The sequence below is a fragment of the Neolamprologus multifasciatus genome, chromosome 16 (genome assembly GCF_963576455.1).
Source record: "Neolamprologus multifasciatus chromosome 16, fNeoMul1.2, whole genome shotgun sequence".
NCBI lineage: Eukaryota > Metazoa > Chordata > Actinopteri > Cichliformes > Cichlidae > Neolamprologus > Neolamprologus multifasciatus.
Genome location: NC_140454.1, coordinates 9,190,803 through 9,212,928, shown reverse-complemented (window position 1 = coordinate 9,212,928; position 22,126 = coordinate 9,190,803). Strand labels below are relative to the sequence as shown.

Sequence of the window (22,126 nt, the reverse complement as noted above, 5' to 3'; positions counted from 1 at the left end):
ATGTTGGAACACTGAGCTACTAGTTGTTTCGCCGTCATTGTGGATGTTGGGTATCGAAGAATCCATACGTCCCTCATCCTATTCATGTAGCCCCTTCTGCCAGGGTTACTTGCGTAGTAGCATTCCAACAACGCCCTGTTTTCGTCTCTTGCCCCCCACCGATGCCTTCCTGTGTGTGTGTGTGTGTGTGTGTGTGTGTGTGTGTATATATATATATATATATATATATATATAATATACTTGCCTCATTCACACAAGCACTTTCTATCTAACACTCACAGTCAGAGCAACTTGGTGAAGGATATTTTGTATGCAGACTGGAGCAGACTTGGATCGAATTGGAAATTAAGACCCCCACCCCCCACCCCCACCCTTCCGCCTTCTAATTGGAAGGTCACCTACCTTCCAATTAGTAGGTGACCTGCTCTACCTCCTGAGCTACAGTCACCCCAAAGCTGAAGTGTTCTTGCACCCTCTTTCCAGTGTCCTCAAAATCATTCACCCTTCTCAATCACAAAGGATGTTCCAGCTCCTAAAAACACCTCAAAGAGGCAAGGACAGGTGAGATAAGTGTGTCTGGAAGAGCTAAGAGCGAGGGAAGCATCCCTCAAAAGGACAGGATCTCTTAAGACTAATACTATAGAAGCAAGGATTTCTCATTTTCTCTCCTGTGTTCTTCAGTCTTGTTCATGGATGTCTCCTGTACATTTTCACTAAGACAGAAAGAAGAGATGTGATGGCAGGAAGCGAGGAGGCAAGTTAACACAATTAAATGCACCCAGGTGTCCCAGGGAGCGATCCATAATATAATACTTCTACTTATACTACTCCTCCTCTCTTGTCTGGTCCCTCGTTAAATACATCTGCACAAAGGATGAGAAGCACCGCTGAACTGACACCAGCTGTTCCTCAGATGTCAGGAAGATTGCACTTCAAGGCAGCTACATCTGTTTGACAAATATCAAGCTCGTCTTCTATTGCTCATTACCAGCTATATGTGGCCATAAGTGAAGGTGGTAATGTCCATTGACCTGTAAATCCGCAGTTTCAGCCGTCACTTTCAGCTTTACACCGGAACAGCTGCACCATTCATCCTCTGCATCTAGAAAATCAGAACCAGAGACCAAGTTTTATTCAGAAACATTGTTAGCTTTTCTCCATAAAAATGCCATTGTACATTGACTTAAGGTCAAAATTCGTCTTTCTTTAAAATGTAGAAAGCAGTTCAGATTTTAGCTTAATTTTTTGTGAGTTTCTAATATTTTTATTGTATTATTATTTGCCACCACCAACATAATTTCCAGACCTGACTTCTGACCTTTTGAATGTAAAACCTAACTTTTTTTATCCCACTAAACATTTGTGTGGAATGCATTTATAATCAGGAGTAACGGCCAGAGAACTTCAGTGATGTTGACCGTTTACCTTTGCACTCCAAACTACTGCAGTAAATATTGCAAAAAGACAGAAATTCAGAAACATTTTCTATCTGTATAAACAGACAGAAAGAGCAAATGCATGAAGCAGTAGTGAAGAAAAAATAAAGTAATTGTATGATTGGTTTTGATTTCTGACTGAGATTCTTGGATGGTTTCTATTTTATTTTCTTTCTTTTTCTTGCCTCCCTGGCTTTTTGGTCCATGAAGTAGCTCGGCCTGAGTGTGTTCATTTTCTTTATTGCTGTTGGGGGAATGGAAGTAAACATAAGGGGAAAGCTCAGCTGGCATCCTTTTGAAGTGATGATCACTTTTTGATCTATTAGTTTCTTTTGTACCATGTTTTTTAATTGAAGAAAAGGGGGGGAGATAAAAAGTGAAGCCTTGATTTGGATAAATAAGCTTTTTGATCAAAGGACTAGTCCAACGGGAAGCTACTTTTGCAGCGATTGCTGTAGGCATAAACAAGAGATGCAGACAGATGCTCTTTGTTTTCCAAGACAGAGAGTGACCTTTTGAGCCGAGTGTAGGTTAATAGCATCAATTTAATGGAGATTTGTGAGCCTCCTCCTGGTCAAGTCTAATGCTTTCTGCAAAGCCTGACAGGCTGAGCGCTTTTGTACATGGAGAGGAGGCTGACGCTGGGTAATGCAAAATAAACTCTGTTTAAACTAATGTAAACCTTTCCAGAGCCAATAGGCCTTAGTCGGATTTGGCAGGAAAGAATATAGGGGTGAAGATGGCGAGGCCAGAAGGGAATTTAGGGCGAAAGCCAGGAAAACATTTGCACAGATGTGGGTACCTGCTGACAGTAGAGACATTTTGCTCTGTTCTGTTTTCTATTACAAGTTACCCCCTGCTTCTCTGCTCCAATGCAATGAATATAACATACAGTGTGCAGGCTTTTGTGTGATTTTTGGCATGCTCATTTTTGTTTCATTAAAGAGTGCCTGTTTTTCTCTTTAACATTTTTTTCTGTTAGACTCCAGTAGCTTTGCACAGTTCAACAAAGTTCTCAGCTCATCCTCAAGAATAAAACACGCTATTACCTTTAAGGCTTACTTTGTTCCAAATTGGCTGCCCCTCACAATCAAAAGCCTGTCATCTGCCATTTGTTCACTGCCACTTCCTTTAGTCTCTTCCAGTTAAAAGGGAGTTCTTCCCCCACAATGTCACCAACTACTTGCTCATAGGTGATTTTTCATCTTTTTATTCACAGTGCCATGGTGGATTGACATCTGAAAGTACTTTTCCACACTGCCAGTAATGCATCCCCAAACCATGGCAGAGCCTCCACCACCTCGCTCCAGACTCTGATGTACACATTGACAATGATTTGAAGCAAAATTTTCAAATTTGGATTGACTCTAAGTCTAGCTGTTTAATTTGGTGTACCTTTTCTCCCAGTTTCCCCTTCTAAAGAACAGCTTCTTAACAATATTCTGTGTTTAGCAGCCCTGTGGATCAGCGCTTCAGAGCCATATGCTGCCCTCTAATTCTCTGCATGTGTGTGTGTTCATGCCTAGATTCATTTAGTAGTCTTATTGAATTAAAGTATAACTAGGAGTGCCAGAGGTCAGTGTATGAAAAGCTGTTTTTCTTCAGTATACTCTGCGGTTGCTGAGCCAATGAGTACTCAGTGCTTTTTTTGTTAGCTCTTCCTCCCCACATGATCAGCAGGTTGACTGGTTTGTGATTCCCCAACAGCCCCCACCCATCCTTCCCCCTCCATTTTTCACAGAGCTCTCTCAGTTCATTTGAAAAGCAAATGTTATGTAATTGTATTTAGGAGTTGCATGCCTACCAAAAAGCTAATCAGTGTAAATGCACAACGGAAAACAGTTAAAGTGGGAATACCTGTTGATGGTATAACAGTGTCCTAACTAGCATTAGGATTTTTGGAAGCCTTTTTTGTCATTAATTTTAAAAGACCTTTAAAATCCCTGTGTGCCTTTTGCTATTTCCTTTTTTACAAGTATAGAAAGCACATATATTGCTTGAATCCTTATGTGTAAGTCCTGTTGGTGTCTCTGTCCTTCTGCAGGTTTGAGTGCTGCAAAGCTGTTGAAAACCAGTGGGCTCGATCCTGTAGTGTTGGAAGCTAGAGACCGGGTTGGTGGTCGTACCTTCACTGTGCAGGTAAGGCAAAGAGTGTCAATACTACTGTAGGAGCGGCTCATAAAAGAGACAATCAGTAACAGTAATATAAATACTTTCCAGCCTTTTTAATTTTACAACCAAGATGATGTATCTATTGCTTTTAATGGGCATACAGAAAAAAATGACATTTATATTCAAGTCATTTATGACAAGCATAGATCAGTTAGCCTTTTCAGAAATATCTGACATTTCTTTCTTTTTTGTCATGATCTAATTGCGAGTATGTGTCTTTTAGAATAAGGAGGCAAAGTGGGTTGATCTAGGCGGTGCCTACATTGGACCGACACAGAACCGCATCCTCCGTCTGGCCAAAGAGTACGGCATAAAGACCTACAAAGTCAACGAGCAGGAGAACTTGGTGCATTATGTTAATGTGAGTGTCTTTTTTTTATTGCAGATAATTTTCTACTCCAAGCTTTCTTGGTTTATGTCATGTCTGTGTAGTCCGTGACAGATGTGTACTCACGACATGTTCCAGATGTATTCTTCACTTTAAGTGATGGAGTAAATGATGACAGTTTTTAGAAGATGATGCACCATATCCTGAGTCTGACCCATTATCCAATAGAAAGGAAATCCAAGTCTCTGCTACCCCTCTGGCATCACGCAGTAGGCATGGCAACAAGGATCTTTATCAACATTTTTCAATTGCCACTTGCTGCCACTGGCACATTTCCTGTCAGTTAGACTTTTTTACATTTACTGATCAAGGTTGCAACGTTAATACATTGCATGAGCTAACAGAGCTAGCCTCTTTGCCATCAGCAGTAGAGTTTGAAGCATTTTTTGGGAATCTTTTTGTTTGCACTAACAACAAAGTAATAACTTGTTATGTTATCATCATTGTTAACTTTAGTTCACTTGACTGTAATCAGATAAATTAGCCACTCCCCACACACACGGTCAGACAGAACATATAGCAGTGGAGGAGCTTGTTAATGATCTCAAGACTGGGACCAGTTACCAAGAACACCAATGGTAACACACTTAGTTTACTCTTTACTCTTAGTTTTAGTTTTTTTGGACAGTGGTTTGGGGGAAAAAATGAAATATGTGGAGCGGAGCCATCTGGCTAACAGGAAGAGCTACGTGAGGATGCCCTTCATGGACTATAGCTCCACATTCAACTCTATAATCCCAGACATCCTTATCACCAAACCGGACCTCCTTCAGATGCCCCCTTCCGTCTTATTCCTAGGTTAAAGCTCGGTAAACACCCTGGTAAAGAAGACCCAACAGCGGCTGCACTTCCTCCATGTCCCGAGGAAGAAAAACCTGGACTAGAAACTACTGCTGGGCTTCTACTGCTCCTCAGTGGAGAGCATGCTCTGTGTGCACAGGGCCCACAACTGAGATCAGAAAGGCTGTGCAGAGGGTAATTAATACTGCCAAAAAAAGGCTGTCCTCTGCCACACCTGGAGGCCATCGCCAGATTCTCCTGTCTCAGACAAACCAGGGCCATCACAGGTGACCCCCGCCCACCTCCTGTTTGACTCGTTAGACTCACTAACAGCTTCTTCCCCTGGGCCATTTGGACTATTAACAAACACTACGCCACAAAAAAACCCAGCCACTAATCTGAGCCATGGTCTGAGTAACCCTCATCACTCAAGCCACTCACACACAGACTTTACAACTTTTGCTCTAATGTATGTCTTTTGTCTCTTGTTTGTATATATTAGTCTTGATTTTATATATTTCTCATGTTTGTTATTTATTCCTGCTGTCTTACTATTTAAATTTTATTCCTGCACAATTGGCATGGGGCACCCACAATTTTGTAGAACATGTACAAATAAAATACGGGACTTTTCTATTCTGGCCACATTTTCAGCCCTAAAGTTTGCCGTTTGAATCACTATTGCCCATATATCTCCCCTATATCGCTTTCCAGATTACTTAAAGAAGACTGAGGTACTATGAAAAAGAAAACCATATGTTCCTGTGGTGTCCTATATGTCTACAGAACAGCCACCACTCCTCCCTTCTTTAGCATTAGTGACTGGAGATGTTAATCTTTGCCAGAGGGATTTTAGTAATGCAGTTTCTCTTTTCTGAGTGGTTGAAAGGCAAACAAAGAGGAAAGGAAGAAAGAGACACTCAGGCTATATTTCTTTGTTCTTGTTATTCTGTGCTCAATATCTCATTAGTGAGGCCGCACCACTGTCCTTAACAGAGTTGTGTTCTTCTACCTGATTTAATTTTCCATTGCTACTATGTCCCCTGGTGAAACTACCCCTATTGTAAATCACTGGGCTGAGTAACGTGGCTGGGAGCTTTCTCTGTGTGTGTGGATGGAGAGTGCCTATGTTGGCTATCTTCAGTCACTGAATTATAACTTCAAAGCCAGTCCAATCCAGTCGTTAAGTCTGACGTCGCTAGCCATGTCTGGGCCTAAACTCCGCTGCAGGTCCATATATCAAACAATCACTATGGCATTACTGAGAGTTGAAAAACTGTATAAAGTCTTTCATCTTTAATAAAATGATCAGCGTTCTGCTCTACCAGGTGTAACAAGTTTAACATCCAGAGATCCATGAAAACGGAATTTATGACATTTAACGGAGTTAGAAGTTAGCAGGAAGTTAGCTCGCTAGCTTCCATCTAAATACAATATAGCATGACCTGACTGCAGGGTTTTGGAAACAAATTGAAACGTACAGCTCTGTTATCACTTCCAACATAAATGAAGACAGAAAACTAAACAGCAGTGACGTTTGTAGGGTTACTGAAGTTTGGCTAGCTGTAGCTAATGATGTGCTACGTGACCGCTAGCGACACAGCTATGTTAGCATAATATAAACAAGCTAACTTTTTTTCCACTCGATAAAAGTTAACGTGAATGTTCTCGGTGGTCAGGAACAAATGTAATCGCATGGCAAGATGCTGTAAAAGGACCAAACTTCAGCCAGGAGAACAACTGAGATAATCCATCCACAATACGAGGTTAGTCATTCATATACTGCTGCATGGGCTGGGCTGTAGTTACATCCTAAGGTTTTAAAAAGCCGAGGGAGGTCAACAGTGATCACTGACTGTTTTAGGAGCTTTTTTTGAGATTAAATAGAAGAAAATACAAAACATTAAACATGTTAACAACACAAAAGCCATATTAAACGCAGACTACTTTAGGCCCGGAAGTAGGATTCGTCACTTAACGACCGGATGGATTATTACTTCTGCCCTCTAGGTGTGTGCACAACAAAATGCACATATGAAACACTACAATATTCCCCCCCCCTCCCCCACCAACACACACACACACACACACGCGCACATACACACACTAAAACATATGGTATTAACAGATTATCTGATTAACACATACCGTGACCATGTATAGTACATAACACTCCACATAGATTTCTTTACTTTTCTGCACTCATTCCTGGCCGAAGAATTGTAAAATATTATTATTTCTATTATATTAGTAAAAAATATTTAGTGATAGCTGACGGTGACGAGTGTTCGATGGTTCTTTCTGTTTTTTTAAAAGAACCATTACTTTAGCAAAAGAGACAATAAACCACTATGAAAACACCTCATTACACGTATAACTGCATTGATGATTGAAATTGTGGAGAAATCATCAAAAGTAAATAAATAAGTAAAGTAAAAGTAATTATTCTACAGAAAAATGTTCCTTCTCAGTGTTTTATGGACCACAACTAATTGTGGAAATGTTTAAGGCTAAGGTCATTTCAAACTCATTTAAAGCGTTTACTCTGTTTAATCTACAGTAATGCATGGCATTCTACAAAACCACAGAAACATAGGCCTACATTTGATCCTTTAAAAAGAATATTAAAAATATATCAATAATAAAAGATCGGCTGAATTTAAGACTTAAATAGTGTGTGACACAGTACATATCCACAGGTGGGATTAAAAATAATGAAAAATAGAGATGTGTGTAGAGAGGTGTGTTGGCAAAACACTTGGTTAAACTTTCTAGTGATTTGTCAGACATGCTAATCTGAAAGTGCTGCTTATTCCTATTTCCTTAAAACAGAATTGACCAACGCTTTTTTTTTGCTAATGTAAAAGAGTTATTGACAACGTTTGGTACTTACAACTTATTGACATCTTTTCACACTGCACACCTTCTTCTCTGTGTAACACCCTTTTACAATGAAAAATCACAGAAGCTTGTCTTTTCGCTAATGCTAATTTGTTTTCACACAGAGCACAGCTTGACACTGATCTCAGAGCAGTGAAAGAGGAGCTAGCTATCTTTAGCAGCAGTTTGCCTCGCATGCTGGTCTCCCACTAGTCCCCCACCAAATACCAGACATTTATCTACATTACACACAGGAAACGTGCTGAATTTTCCAATGCAAGCAGTTTCCAAGGCAAACAGCGTCATTCCAGCGACAGGCTGGAATGACGCTGTTTGAGATGAAAGGAGAGAGATTGCTTTCAACTTGGCACGTTTTAATTGATGCTAGTTTTTAGATTTGACTTTTCCAATTCTAGTCTTAAAGTGAATTTTATGGTATGCCACATATGCCATGCTTCCTTCTTCTAACCGAGAGAGATTGTTGCTACACTATGCAGAGCTCACTGAAGGTGCAGATTTAAACACCATGGAGTAGGTGTTCATTTGCAGGATTAGAGTACAGTGGAGTAGCAGCTGATGATATCAGGGTTAACTGATGGCGCGACTATAGCTGGACTGGCCATTGGGCATAACGGACATTTGCTCGGTGGCTTGATGATTTTTTTTTTCTTTCTCTGTAACGGTATAAACAATGAAAGGTGTTGGATTGGTCAGATGCTGGTTGGTGTGTAAAAATAACTCAGTTGTTTGGTGGTGGCATCGCAGAGCTTCCGCAGATTCAGTGAAATTAACAAGTGGTGGAGGCCAGCAGGTGGATGAGGGAGATCGGAGGCAGGACGAGGAGAGACCCGAGGCGGCCGCTGGTCCGAGTGTCAGGTGAACTGAACGTTAGGTAAGAAGTTTTGACCTGCAGTCTATCTGGGTCAGATATAAACCAAGTTTAGGTGGAGTTTATTTTCGTTGTGCTGACTTTTTACCGTCAGTTAAAATAACTCGTACTGCGTACTAGCTAGCATGATGGAGTTTATATACAGCTGGGTGGGTGCTATGATGTTACTGATGTTGAACTTTATTTTATTCATAAGGTTCGTTAGTAGAGTTGCCAACCGTCCCGTACAAACGGAATCGTCCTGCATTCAGAGAAATTATTACGCGTTTCGTGTTGAGTTGAGAAGGGATGCAGTTTGTCTAGGATGGAAAAAGACACAAAGGTGGATTTATTATGTCGTTACGCTGCACAGCTGCCTCTTCTCTCATTCTCTCCCCCTCCCTCTCCTGTTGATACTTCAATCATGAAACTGATCATTGATCAGCTGATCGGCTTTTCTCTCTTGCTTGTTTATCGCCCACTTTGCGCCAGAAAGAGGAAACCAGCGGATGTCACGCTAAACAGCAGCACGTTTAAGCTTGATCAGCTTGTTTGCTGGAGCCACAGCTGTAAAAGCTGCTGGTCATGATATCGGTTTGGATATGTGGTGAGAGGGAAACATGAAGATGAAACCAGGAGATGTCCTTACTGAATCATCAGAGCTGAACAGATGATGGAGAAACATGTTTACCTTTTAGGTGACATGAATGAGAAGTTATGAACTGTTTCTGAGAGACAAATAACACCAATAACATTTTCTAAGTAGCTGACAGCTGGTAACTGTGCAGGGGCGGGTCTAGCAAAGTTTTGCAAGGGGGCCAGGTAGGGCATTAACAGGGAAAGGGGGGCACAAAGAAATACTTTTCTTCTTATTTTCATTTAAAATGTCTGGCTGTTATTAAATAATTATCTGAAGCTTACAACCAAAGTTTTTATCTTTCAGGTGTATGGACCAATGTTTTATTTTCTGATCAAACCAGAAATGAGCAGCTAGATTTGTCTCGCATTAACTGGCTGAGTTAATGCCAGTTAATGCAACATCAAAGCAGCTGGAATCCACAGCTGTGCATCTTCACCTGCTGGACATCACTACCTGACAAGTTTAACTGTCTTCAGAACATTGCAGAGGCCTTATTGACAGTATTTGGCTCTACATATCTGTGTGAGCAGATTTTCTCTCACATGAGTGTCCTCAGGTAGCCGTCTGAATGCTGGACACTCGGAGACCTGTGTCTCTGAGTGGGAGACCAGAGATCACATTAACATGTGTGTCTCTGTAACAAACATGCCATATTGGCCCAGTTTATTTTTCTTATCATTGTTGTGAGGAGACTATAAATAGCATTTGTATTTTCTGTTGTACAGTTCATTTGCTGTTATGGAGTCTTGTTATGGATTAAAAAGTGTCTTTTTTGTTTCAAAATAGCTGATAACTATTCGTTGATAGCTGCCAACATCTGCGAACAAATATAATTCTATAAAGTGGTTCTATATAGTGTGTAACTGTTAATATAGAGCATTATTAAATCTACTTCTAATGCAATCATATGGCACACTGACCTCTGAGGAAATTTTAAATGGCACTCACCATCAGAAAGGTTGCCTACCCCTGCTCTAGATCTCACTTGGCTGCTTTTAAAAAAGCCACCCTGTGTTTTCCTTGTTGAATTTAAAACATCCAGGCACAGGAAAAGACGAGAAGTCTTCTGTGCTATGATTACTTGGGTAATCGCGGGGCGACCGTGGCTCAAGAGTTGGGTGTTCGTCTTGTAATCGGAAGGTTGCCCGTTCGAGCCCCGGCTCGGACAGTCTCGGTCGATGTGTCCTTGGGCAAGACACTTCACCTACCACCTACTGGTGATGGCCAGAGGGGCCGATGGCGCAATATGGCAGCTTCGCTTCTGTCAGTCTGCCCTAGGGCAGCTGTGGCTACAACTGTAGCTGCCTCCACCAGTGTGTGAATGTGAGAGTGAATGAATAGTGGAATTGTAAAGCGCTTTGAGGGGTCCTGAAAAGCGCTATATAAATGCAATCCATTATTATTATTATTATAACATATTGATCAAGAACACTGTGTGCTCTCTGTGGTTTTTATTTAGTCCATTTATTTAGCGACTGATTGACAATGAAGCATGGTTTCGTGATCTTCAGTCTGCTGGTCATCTCACCACCCTGTCCCTAGCACTGATGTATTATTGACTTAACCTACTTACAACAGCGCTGCGAAATATCACCAGCATAACACAGACAGCAGTTAGAAAACACATTTCTCTATTTCTGCTGTTGTGGCATGTTATGTGAACCCTAAATTAATTCATTCTGGTGTATGGGAGCTCCCATGTGACTGTGTCTCCCTAGCTACTATCTCTGTAAGATCCACTCAAAGACTCAGACTCACACACGCCACTCGTAGCTTCCTGGCTGGTTTCCATGGCAGCATGCCTCATCAAAAGCAGCTCCCACCTATCACTGTCAGGCAGTGTGTATGTGCTCTGTGTGTGCACATGTTTGTGCTTTTGTGTATGCATATTCTAGTGTTACTGCTCTCACAGCTTACACTGATATACACAAATTGATACACTGATATACACGTTCACACACCAACAAGTGTTACAGTGGTCCAAGATGGAAGTTAAGAGTCTTGCTCCTTCTCTTCTCTTCATTTTTGCATCTACTCGTAGCTGTAACTAATGCCTTTTTAAAGCGCTAAAAATGGGATGGGATGCTCACATTATTTCCCTTTTACCAGCTGGTGGACTGAGCTTTGGCTACCCTGTTATGGGTGTGGCGAAAAGACCCAAATGAAAGGCTCTCAAGGCAGAACTTATTAAACAGAAAGAAACAACCTATATTAAGGTGAAGTAAAGGAAGTCTTAGAATACTATAATAATCACAGTGACAAGCAAACTCAAAACTCTAGTAGCTATTCAAATGGGGCCTTTCAGAGAAAATGTCAGGGTTTTGAAAACCATTAGATAATGTAAAACTGTTTGCATTTTATGTTGGCCAATAATAAATGCCCTGCAAGATAGAAATACAAGAAATCTTTAGACTGACTTCAGAGGTGCTGTTTAGATATGATTTATTATCTTACACCTGGGAACCAATCCCTGCATCGGCAGTTCACAGCAATCAGTCTTTATTACCTGTATTTTTATCGTGTGTGTGTGTGTGTGTGTGTTAGTGTTTTACTACACCTTTTTGTTTGTCAGTAGCTTTGAATTACAAAAGAAGAAATTCAAAAGAATAAACTCATAGTTTCATATGGTGACACAAGTTTTTAAGACTTTATATGAACAGTAAGCAGTGATCTAACCCATTTGACACCCTCTACATTTCTTCACAGAACAAAAGCTAGAGTACTTGTAAATCAGCATGTGTCCCAAGCCATTGTGTAATTACAGCTAGCTTTCAAGCAAGCCATGTAGCTAATCAGCTTTTCTATGGCAGATTGTAATCCAAAAGGCCAGTACTGCTTTCCCTTATCAGCAAACCACTGCCTAACAGGCAAATGCAGCTCTCAGCACTGGATTCATTAATGAGGGATCACTATCAGAGACGGGGAAACAGACTTTGATTAAATACTGTGCTTGCTTATCAGAGATTGAGAAAGGGTGCGGGATTGTCCCTTGGATCCTGCAGCACTTTGAATGCTGTGCATGTTTGCACGTTCACAGGACCAGTGAGGGAAACGGCCGTACCAGCTGTATCTGTTTAGCTTGCTTTTAGAGAATGCCAAGTGCTGCACATTCACTAAGAGGCCACCAGCTTGTGAGAGCTGGCAAAAAGCAGAGGGAACAGCCATCTGATACACCAGTTTGTCATTTTTAGACACACTTTGACATATTCAGATATATTATTTGGAGTTGCATTATTGTGCAACCAAATCAAATCTGTTTTTCTAATGTTTTTTGGCAAATATGAGACGAGCTTTTATATTCTTTTTGGTCAACAGTGGGTTTTGCCATGAAAATCTCCCATCGAGACCATTTTTGCCTTATGTAGTTCTTATTGGATAAATCATGAACACCTTAACTGAGGCAGGTGAGGCCTGCAGTTCTTGAGATGTTGTTCTGGGTGCTTTTGTGACCTCCTGGATGAGTCATTGATGCACTCTTGGAGTAATTTTGGAAGGCTGGCCACTCCTAGGAAGTTTTCTCAATTTTTGAATAACAGCTCTCCACTTGGTTTAGTCTTAGAAAAGGTTTTCCAGACTGATAGATGTCAGTGGCGTTGTCTTTCAGCTGTTTTTTTGTGTTTCTATAGATCAAGGCATGACGTGTTGCTTAGCTTACTTCACTTTGTCAGACAGGTTATATTTAAGTGATTTCTGGATTAGTGTGGCTAGTTGAAAGTGAACTTTTCAAAGGTCAGCTTTCCAAAAAATGTGGCTGATCAAAGTAAATTCACAATTTAACAAGGGAGGGCAACTACTTTTTCAAATAGGACATGGTAGGTTTGTGTAGCTTTTTTCCCTAATTAAATGAAATGATTAGTTAATCTAATCATTTAATAATTTACTAAATTTTAAAACGAAATGTAGTTTAAAAAATAAGAAATCAAGAAGAGCAAACATTTTTCCCAGTACTGTATATTACGTTGGGCAATAAAATACTCATTGATCATAGATGTTTGTTTAGAGGTCAGATAAGAGCGTACAATGTAATTTGGATAAAAGTCGAAGGGCAGTGATTAGCGATTTCTGAGATTAATTGAAATTTTGATCTTTATATGGTTGTCATAAAATCCTCCTACTCTGCGGTACAGTCACCTTTGTCTTCAAGCAGTCTTCGTTTGGTCCTCTGATTGAGGGCACTTCCCTGCTCGCTGATGTGGAAACAGATGTTGCCATGCTTCGTCTCCCCCTCCTCTTCTCTCCTCCCTCTGTATTCTCTTGGCCGTGGTCACCATGGAGACAGACCTGTTGTTCTGTGCACAGGAGCAGATACAGTATGCTGCTGTGTATCATCATCATCCCTCTCTGTCTATCACTGAATTCTGTGTAGCAGTGAAGAACAGACTGTGAATACTAAAAAACAAAGGTGCTGTCACCTTGCAGTGACACACATACACACACATCACATTTTAAAAACAAACAAACAAACAGGTGATCATTTTATTTCAGTAAATGGCTAAATCTAGTAATATCACAAATGATTGTGGAGCTGCTTTTACATGTTTTAAGCAGTGAAAGTCACACAACACTTTGCTGTGCTATTTTTATTCAACAGAAGTCTTCTCTTTCATTGTTTTTGAGGAGTCTGATCTGAGAAATGTGTGAGCTTATTATTGATCTAGGGTTCTCAAAGACTGTTCAATTGTTTTCTGTGGCTCTCCAGTGAAAATGACAGAATTTGTTGATACCGAATTTGCCATGCCGTGGGACAGTATGAGAACAATTTGCCTTTCTTTTTTTTCTTAATTTTGTGCACTTTTCCTTTGCAACCGTCCATCAAAATTTCAGAACCCTTGCTAAAGATAATATAATTAAAAGTCTTATTTCTTATAGTTACCCCTTAGGAAACACTTTATTGTGCTGACCCATGTACTTTTTTATGCTAATCTAACAGATTTGTTTTTTCTTAGCATAATCATAGTTTTTGGTGATGTCACTAAAGTTGAGTCTTGTAGTTTAAGAGGTTACACATTTCTTTCTGTAATATTTATGCATTAATAATGATTTTCAATAATACTGAGAGAGTTTTGCAAGGAGGAAAAAAAGAAATATTGCTACAAATTTGACATTAGACTAGCTCAGTAACAGATTTACCTTTAACCATGACAAGAAGATTTTAGGGCTACATAACAGCTGGACAGTTACAGCTGCATTGTTGGACAATGACCTGAACAACTAAACACGTTTGATATTTGTTTTGTTTTTTTCCTTTGGCTCTATTACAGTGGTATCACATTACACAACACAATAAGTTAAGAGAATGTAAATAATAGGAGCCATTATTAGTTCAATACAGCTGCAGACAGCTGCAGTGTCTCTGAGCTAGCACCTCTGTGAGGCTGAGGGCATTTCAACAAACAGTTTGTGTTTAATGGGACTTGAAATAAATGTCCTTGTCAAGCTAAATGCCATACTATGGGAGAGATTATTTGAGGTTACATCAACACGTAACTAAGAGACCATTGCTAGAAAGCAACAAAAATTCATCTCTAGTTACAGTTGTGTTTTGGAAACCAAAACACAATTAAGTGACCTTGATAGTTTTGAAACCACCGCATCTCCCCCTGACTGTCACCTCTGTGTTTGTATGTCTTTGTGTGTGATTGAGAAATGCAGGAATAAACCAGAACAGGCATAAAAACTATGGCTTTAGATTATGGCTACTCTTATCACATTTAATGATTCAGTATCTTTGATTCAGTTGTAAACATTGCACAAGCTGTTACTCCACTTTCCCCACCACTCTTCAAACTGCTTTCACAGTCAGTTAGAGGTCAACTGAAACAAATCTTTAATGGCAAATGCTGAAATGTTGTTCTTTGAATGCTGCCATCATTAACCATTGCTTATAAAAGCTGTGCTTATTTGATGATTGAAGAATATTGTTTTGGTGATGATGGCCGCAATCATGTGTCCAACAGGGAAAGTCTTACCCGTTCAAAGGCTCCTTCCCTCCCATGTGGAACCCCATCGCTTTGATGGACTTCAACAACCTCTTTAGAACAATGGATAAGATGGGCGAGGAGGTAAAGCAGTTCTCACTATTAATGAGTATTCTTATTAATACACATTATAGATTGGTTTACTGGACAGGTTGCACACCTGCTCATGCCTGACTCATGCTGAACATCCTCCTGCATTTCAGATTCCCAGAGACGCTCCCTGGAGAGCTCCCCATGCTGAGGAGTGGGACAAGATGACCATGCAGGAACTCTTTGAAAAACTCTGCTGGACCAGGTAACATGTTCAAAATAGGGCTGCTCAATTAACAGTGTTGGGGAGTAACGGAATACATGTACCGCCGTTACGTATTTAAAATACAAAATATGAGTAACTGTATTCCGTTACAGTTACCGTTTAAAAAGGTGGTATTTAGAATACAGTTACTTTGTTGAAATAAATGGATTACACGGCGGTACTTTCCTGTTTCATATTGTGGCGGGTCAGGACTGTTTGGGTTTTGTTTGACAGCTATGTTCTGTTGTTCCAGGCGGCAGCGTTACGGTTGCCATGGTTACAGGGTGACACTCTCTCTCTCTGCGTGTTTCCTGGGTGAGAGAGCGCCTGTTGTTGTTGTGCTAAGCTAGCAGGCAGAATGCTACAGGTGTAGCTCTAAAGAATGTAGCATCATAGGCAGTGTAGTCCGTGCTGCAGGGAGAATGGACTGCCATACACGTTATGTGTCTGTGAGCGAGGGAGGGAGAAAAAGGAAAAGTACGAGCTGTCATCAAGCAAAAACGGGAGCTGGAAGCATGTAAATATAATAATAACCACTGCAGCCAAGAAGAGTGCCTGACGAGCCCAGTTGTAAGTAAGCTATTAAGACTCGACTGTACGCTTTGTTCGTGTTTTCCTCCAAAAACAATAAGTTCCGTTGCAGCAGCCTTTCAACGCCTCTCTCTGTCTCTGGCTAACAAAGTTGACCCAGACAACAAAGTAAAGCTAGTTTTCAGCTACGAGCCCGACACAGAACCCACCGTATTAGCCAGAGGTCCCTTTACTACGGTTCGGAGCCGCGGACCTTCAGTAACAGTAATAAATCACAGCAATAGTACATTCATGTAGTTGTAAACAGCATGATAATATATTAAGTAATCCAAAGTATTCAGAATACGTTACTCTCATTGAGTAACGTAACGGAATATGTTACAAAATACATTTTGGGACATGTATTCTGTATTCTGTAATGGAATACATTTTAAAAGTAACCTTCCCAACACTGTCAATTAATCTAATTTTAATCTAAATTACGATATGGGCTTTCAACGATCATTAAAAATGACTGAGCCGATTATTAGCCCCTCCCTCGTGCTTTACTCTCGCGCTGCTCCATGTGGCAAATCGAACGCACCTCTCTGCATTTCGAACACGCGTCACAACAATTAATAGGACCCGAGGGAAGCTCGGAAAGCCAAGCAGAAGTTATTTGGAGAGGAGAGTGACTGCTGTTGGTTGAAAAGAGAGGTAAAAAAAATTTCAGTGGTGTGGAATAGGTCTAGCTATTCATCCTGTTATCTCTGAACGTTTATATCCAGGGTAAAGTTGTATTGCTAAATCATATGACATTTCAATTCAATTCAATTCAATTCAGTTTTATTTATATAGCGCCAAATCACAGCAACAGTCTCCTCAAGGCACATTATATTATAAGGTAGACCCTACAATAATACATTCAGACTCAAATGTTGAAGGTGGTCTCTTACAAAAGCTTTATTTCTCTTACAAAAGTTATATTTGTTGTTTTATTTTCTAATACCTGAAATCAGTCAGCGAGGCTAGGTTATAAGCTAATGGTAGCAAGCTCAGTTAGCAAGGTATCTCATAGGGTGCATGGATGCAGCATTCTGCACAATTCCACTCACCAGAGCTGGAAGTAGAATTAACCAAAGCGCACATCATGCTATTTCCAATAAAATGATCTAAAAGGCTCCAACACCACAGTCCCAGTTAAGAGGTCCAGTTCAGTGACTCAAACTTGCAGAGGTGGAAATGGTTACAGCTTCCTGTGTCAGCACCAGTGTTGGTCGAGTTACTTGAAAAAAGTAATCAGTAACTAATTACTGATTACTTCCCCAAAAAAGTAATCCCGTTACTTTACTGATTACTTATTTTCAAAAGTAATTAATTACTTAGTTACTTAGTTACTTTTTAAAAACACGATTTACAACCTGAATAGGTGATAAAGTGATAGATCTTTCATCCCAATTCTACTTTTTCTGCATAATCCATCATACAAAATGTAATCAAATGGAAAAGTCTCTTTTTAAAAAAACTTGTTTTATCAGTTTTAATCTTTTAACTTTATGCATCAAGCAAAAATTAAATTATATACACCATTCTCTGACTTGAAGAAATTAGTTTAACATTTAAACTTAATTTCTGCACATTCCAGCACATAAAAAAAATATTTTGTGTGTTTACACTCAGTCTTTCAAATAGATGCAAGTAAAACACAGCATAAAATAAATAAAGTCAACAAGTAACGCGTTCCTGCCCATCTCTGGTCAGCACTAATAAGAATAATAATTCTCATCCCTGCAAAAACTTTGAAAACTGATGCTGAAGGTTGTAGCTATTTCATAGAGGTTTTTGGTGGAGAAGCTTCAGTATATGATGCACTGTGAGTGAGAATGTTTTTGATAATCTAATTACTGTGTAAATTTAAAATATGCAGCTTATAAAAAGTAGATTACATTTTTGTAACAACGTAGAAACAACAGTCCTTCACTAATTAAAAGATTGTACTGCTCCAGTGTTTGAATTATTACTCAAATGTACATTACATGCAAGTCTCTGCTGGAAAAGTAGGACAAGCAAACAGAAATCCCTGACATGGTGATTTATTTGTGCTTTGTTCACACTCTTACAGAATATAAAAATTGTGACTGGGGTACATGCAGTATTTAAAGACTTCTTACCTTCCATGTAATCTCTCCCAGAACTGCTCGTCGCTTCGCCACACTGTTTGTCAACGTAAACGTGACCTCTGAACCCCACGAGGTGTCGGCTCTCTGGTTCCTCTGGTACGTCAAACAGTGCGGAGGGACAATGAGGATCTTCTCCACCACCAATGGAGGACAGGTATATCTGCCCAAAATTATACCTACGGATTCAGAACAACAGACTGAAAGAAGACGAAGGATTTTTTTTTTATATCTATGTGAGCAAACAGAATATTGTTTAGTCTAATTGTTGAATGTTGTGTTTCTTAAATTTGTACAGTCTTAGTTCAAGCAGTAGGATCAAAGCCATTCCTTTGATCCTGACCACCTCTCCAACCACTCTGTGCTGGGGGAGGTTTTTTCAATTCAATTCAATTCAATTCAATTTATTTATATAGCGCCAAATCACAACAAAAGTCGCCTCAAGGCGCTTTTATTGTAGATACATCCTATCTGAAAGATCTGTTTCTTGTGTTGTAAGCTTCCTGCTTTTATGACCCTTTTTGTCAGCAGGTCACACAAACGCACCCCCATGACACACACACACACACATTCTTACAGAAGTTCACACATATACATATAATGCCTTGTCTTAGAACCACGTGGGCGTTGCTTTGCTGTGATGTGTTTTGTGTGAACTGTTTCTCAATAAAAGGCAGTGAGAGGAGGCCGGATTTGGGGTCATTTCGTGGTAGACATCAACGAGGCCTCCCTTGCAAGTGAAACGATTGATTGCTGTTGCCTTGTTTTTCTTTCACGGGAATAAGTCCTGGATACAGCGGGGTCTGAGTTTAGACCCAACAAATACTCTCTCAGCTTTCCATTAATGCACTACAAAAAAGTACAGACAGCGTAATGGGGGCGTGCCAAGAAGTGGACTTGCGTTCTCTGCCTCTCACACAGATTCATTCAGTGATTCAGAGGAGCGGTTGAACGTCAGAGGGAGATCCCTCACAGCCCAGTCTCCTTAGTCTGGCCTGAATAAGATGCTGTCCACACAAAAGATGTTTTCTTGGAATACTCAGGGCGTCTTTTCTGCTGCCGTTCCTCAAGCTGAGGGCCTTGTTCCCATAGCCACAAAGGCTTTGGTAAACAAATGACAAATAGTAGTGCAGTCGGCTCTGTGGCTCCTTCCTGTTTGCTTCACATTTAAAGCTTACACGTCTTGTGGCTGGTGCATACATAGGGGTGTTTGAAGTATTTACACATAGTCATCTTAAACATATGGATATGCAATTGGTATGCATTGCTTCGAGTGCAGCTGCACTCCTCCTGCAAAACGTGTCTTTCATCAAACAAGACAAGAAGAGGCTCACCTCGTTTCACCGCCCAGGACTGATTTAGGTTAAACTCGTGCTTTCACAGCGACTGCTCGACAAATTCCTCCAAATGCCACAGAGGAATGCACACAATGTGTTTCTGGTCAGGGATGAGAGAGATGTTGACACTAACCACATGGAAATGGTCAGCACTGATTTAGTTTTGTGTATCGGAGCTTTGACAGCCCAAACCTCTCTCCACCTCCTCACTTCATCATTTAACATTTGCTGGCCTGGCTTTATGAACGTGTTTCTTTTGAATTAAGATGCAGAAATTTGTAGTGAAGGAAATGAAGGTGGACTGAGGATAACCGGTGCGTATCACCAGGATAAATCAGGGGATTTTATCGGCTTCATTCCAAAATGGGAGTTTATTAGCCTTGCTGAGGGGTACCCAGTGGGAGATCAGAGTCACTTCCACCCAATATAAATAGAAACCAGTGTTGCTGCATCTGCTCTCCCTGTTGGTGCTCACTGAACTCTGCTCTCTTTGTGTCTCAAGGAGAGGAAGTTTGTAGGGGGTTCAAATCAGGTGAGTCAGTGCATGGCGAGGGAGCTGGGAGACCGAGTGAAGCTGCAGTCTCCAGTCTACAGGATCGACCAGACCGGAGACATGGTTGTGGTGGAGACCGTGGACAAGCAGACCTACAAGGTGAGATGAGTATATCACCAGTATTTCCTTTGAAATACTATTCTTTAAGGACACTTTTTATGTCTTTCCTTACATATAATATTGAGCTGAAAGTGAGCATTTGAAGTCAATTAATGTTTATTAAATGTATCTAGCACCAGATGATCTCAGAGATTACAACAAGATGGAGTGAAACCTAAGTATTCCACCTTTGAGCAGATCTTGGCCACAGTGAGAATAAAGTAAAGAGAGGAAAATAGAGGAAATGCGTTCAGGGCATCTCTGACCACAGAACAGTTTCCACTTTGCCTCAGTCTGTTTAAAATGAGCTTTGGCCCAGAAATGATGGCGGTGTTTCATCATCATGTTCACATGATAGAGCTTTAACCTGTATTTGTGAACAGTACAGTGTTCATAGACAGTGATTTCCAGAAGTGTTCCCGAGCCCTCCCAGTGATTTCATAACAATCATGCCTGCTTTAGTGCAGTGATGCAGCAGGGCCCAAAGGTCATGGGCATCCATTATTGATTTTCAGCCTTATCCTTTGCACACAGAAATTCCTCCAGATTCTTGGAATGTTTTGATGATATTATTCTTTTCAGTTTGATGTTGAGGAACATTTTTCTGAAATTGCTCCACAATTTGTAGAAACAGTTTTTATAGCTGATCATGTCACTTTGAGACATGTCACTGCCATCAAATTCAAAGTGAGCTTTTTGTTTCTGTAAATAATAATAGTAGATTTCTGATATTTTTCTGTATATGTGAATAAAAGATGGCTTTCTGAGATCGGCAAGTCACTGCATTCTGTTTTCATTTACAGTTTACTCAATGTCACAACTTTTCTGAAACTGGGTTTGTAGACACAATTGATTAGTTCAGTCCAGTGCTTCCCAACCTTCAAATGGCCCACAAAACAAATAGTCAGAATGACTTTGCTTATATGGATACATCACCGTTAACGAGCTGATAAGATAATGAATAATGACGCTGCTCTTATGTTTCAGTAGATTGTGAATGCAGGACTTTCCTGTTACTGCAGCCATGTTTCAAATAACTGTTACAGTGTTTGTTTGATTTTATTATGTATTAGGAAATGAAACAGATACTATATTTATACACTACATAATGTGAGATGATGCAGTCTGAATATGAAACATCCGTGTATCTGTAAAACAGTAACTCCTTCACAGTGTTACTCACAAACTTCACTGGCACTGCTGCTCTTTGGCTGCCATCTACTGGCTGCTTGGAAAAAAGCAGTTAAAATGTACATGATCTGTGTTACTTTGTTGATTAGGTTGAATGTTTTCATTTATGGTCAGATGGTCCATTGTAATGAATTATGGGACAGCATTTTCTCCTCTCTTTTCATAAAGGATAGTCCAGTGTATCCTATATTAAAGGAAGCATTGAAGCCTCTTTCCTTAGTATTTGGAGAATTGCAACATCTCTTACTATGGCTGATGACTACCATGCAGACACTTCTGGGTCACACCTTTCAGTTATAAACGGACTATTGGAACACACTGTGTACTGTCTCTGTCTCTGTGTTAGGCCAAGTATGTGATCGTGGCCACACCACCTGCTTTGAATCTAAAGATGCACTTCAATCCTGAGCTGCCCCCACTGAGGAACCAGCTGATCAACCGTGTTCCCATGGGCTCTGTCATAAAGTGCATGGTCTACTACAGAGAGAACTTCTGGAGGAAAAAGGGTACACAGGAAGTGAAAACACAGAGAGAGCGAATGCTGTTCAAGATGATGCCATTTCTAACGTTTTATTGTGTTACCAGGTTACTGCGGCAGCATGGTGATAGAGGAGGAGGGCGCTCCCATCGGCCTCACCCTGGATGACACAAAGCCTGATGGGACTGTACCTTGTATTATGGGGTTGGTACAGAGCTTCAAACAGTTCTCTGTAATTGTGTATATTTTGTTTAATGATTAGGGATGGGTATCGTTTAGGTTTTATCCGATACCAGTGCCAAACCGGTACTTTTGAAACGGTGCCGGTGCTTAAACGGTGCTCG

General features: G+C 40.4%; 1 protein-coding gene and 1 long non-coding RNA gene across 3 annotated transcripts in view; one reads left to right on the top strand and one right to left on the bottom strand.

The window, feature by feature from the left end:
* LOC146500253 (amine oxidase [flavin-containing]-like) overlaps window positions 1-22,126 on the top strand; it is a 67,217-nt gene that overhangs the window by 37,064 nt on the left and 8,027 nt on the right. For both annotated transcript variants that reach the window (XM_085135325.1, XM_085135326.1), the window contains exons 2-9: window positions 3,481-3,575; window positions 3,832-3,969; window positions 15,122-15,226; window positions 15,346-15,437; window positions 18,140-18,281; window positions 19,964-20,113; window positions 21,651-21,810; window positions 21,890-21,986. In XM_085135325.1, the coding sequence (XP_084991451.1) occupies window positions 3,481-3,575; window positions 3,832-3,969; window positions 15,122-15,226; window positions 15,346-15,437; window positions 18,140-18,281; window positions 19,964-20,113; window positions 21,651-21,810; window positions 21,890-21,986 (979 nt within the window). The remainder of the gene's footprint in view (window positions 1-3,480; window positions 3,576-3,831; window positions 3,970-15,121; window positions 15,227-15,345; window positions 15,438-18,139; window positions 18,282-19,963; window positions 20,114-21,650; window positions 21,811-21,889; window positions 21,987-22,126) is intronic.
* On the bottom strand, window positions 253-18,233 carry LOC146500254 (uncharacterized). Its single transcript, XR_014869789.1, has 3 exons — window positions 18,119-18,233; window positions 13,296-13,453; window positions 253-1,102 (listed from the first exon to the last, which is right to left on the bottom strand). It is a non-coding gene; the product is annotated as an uncharacterized LOC146500254 (long non-coding RNA).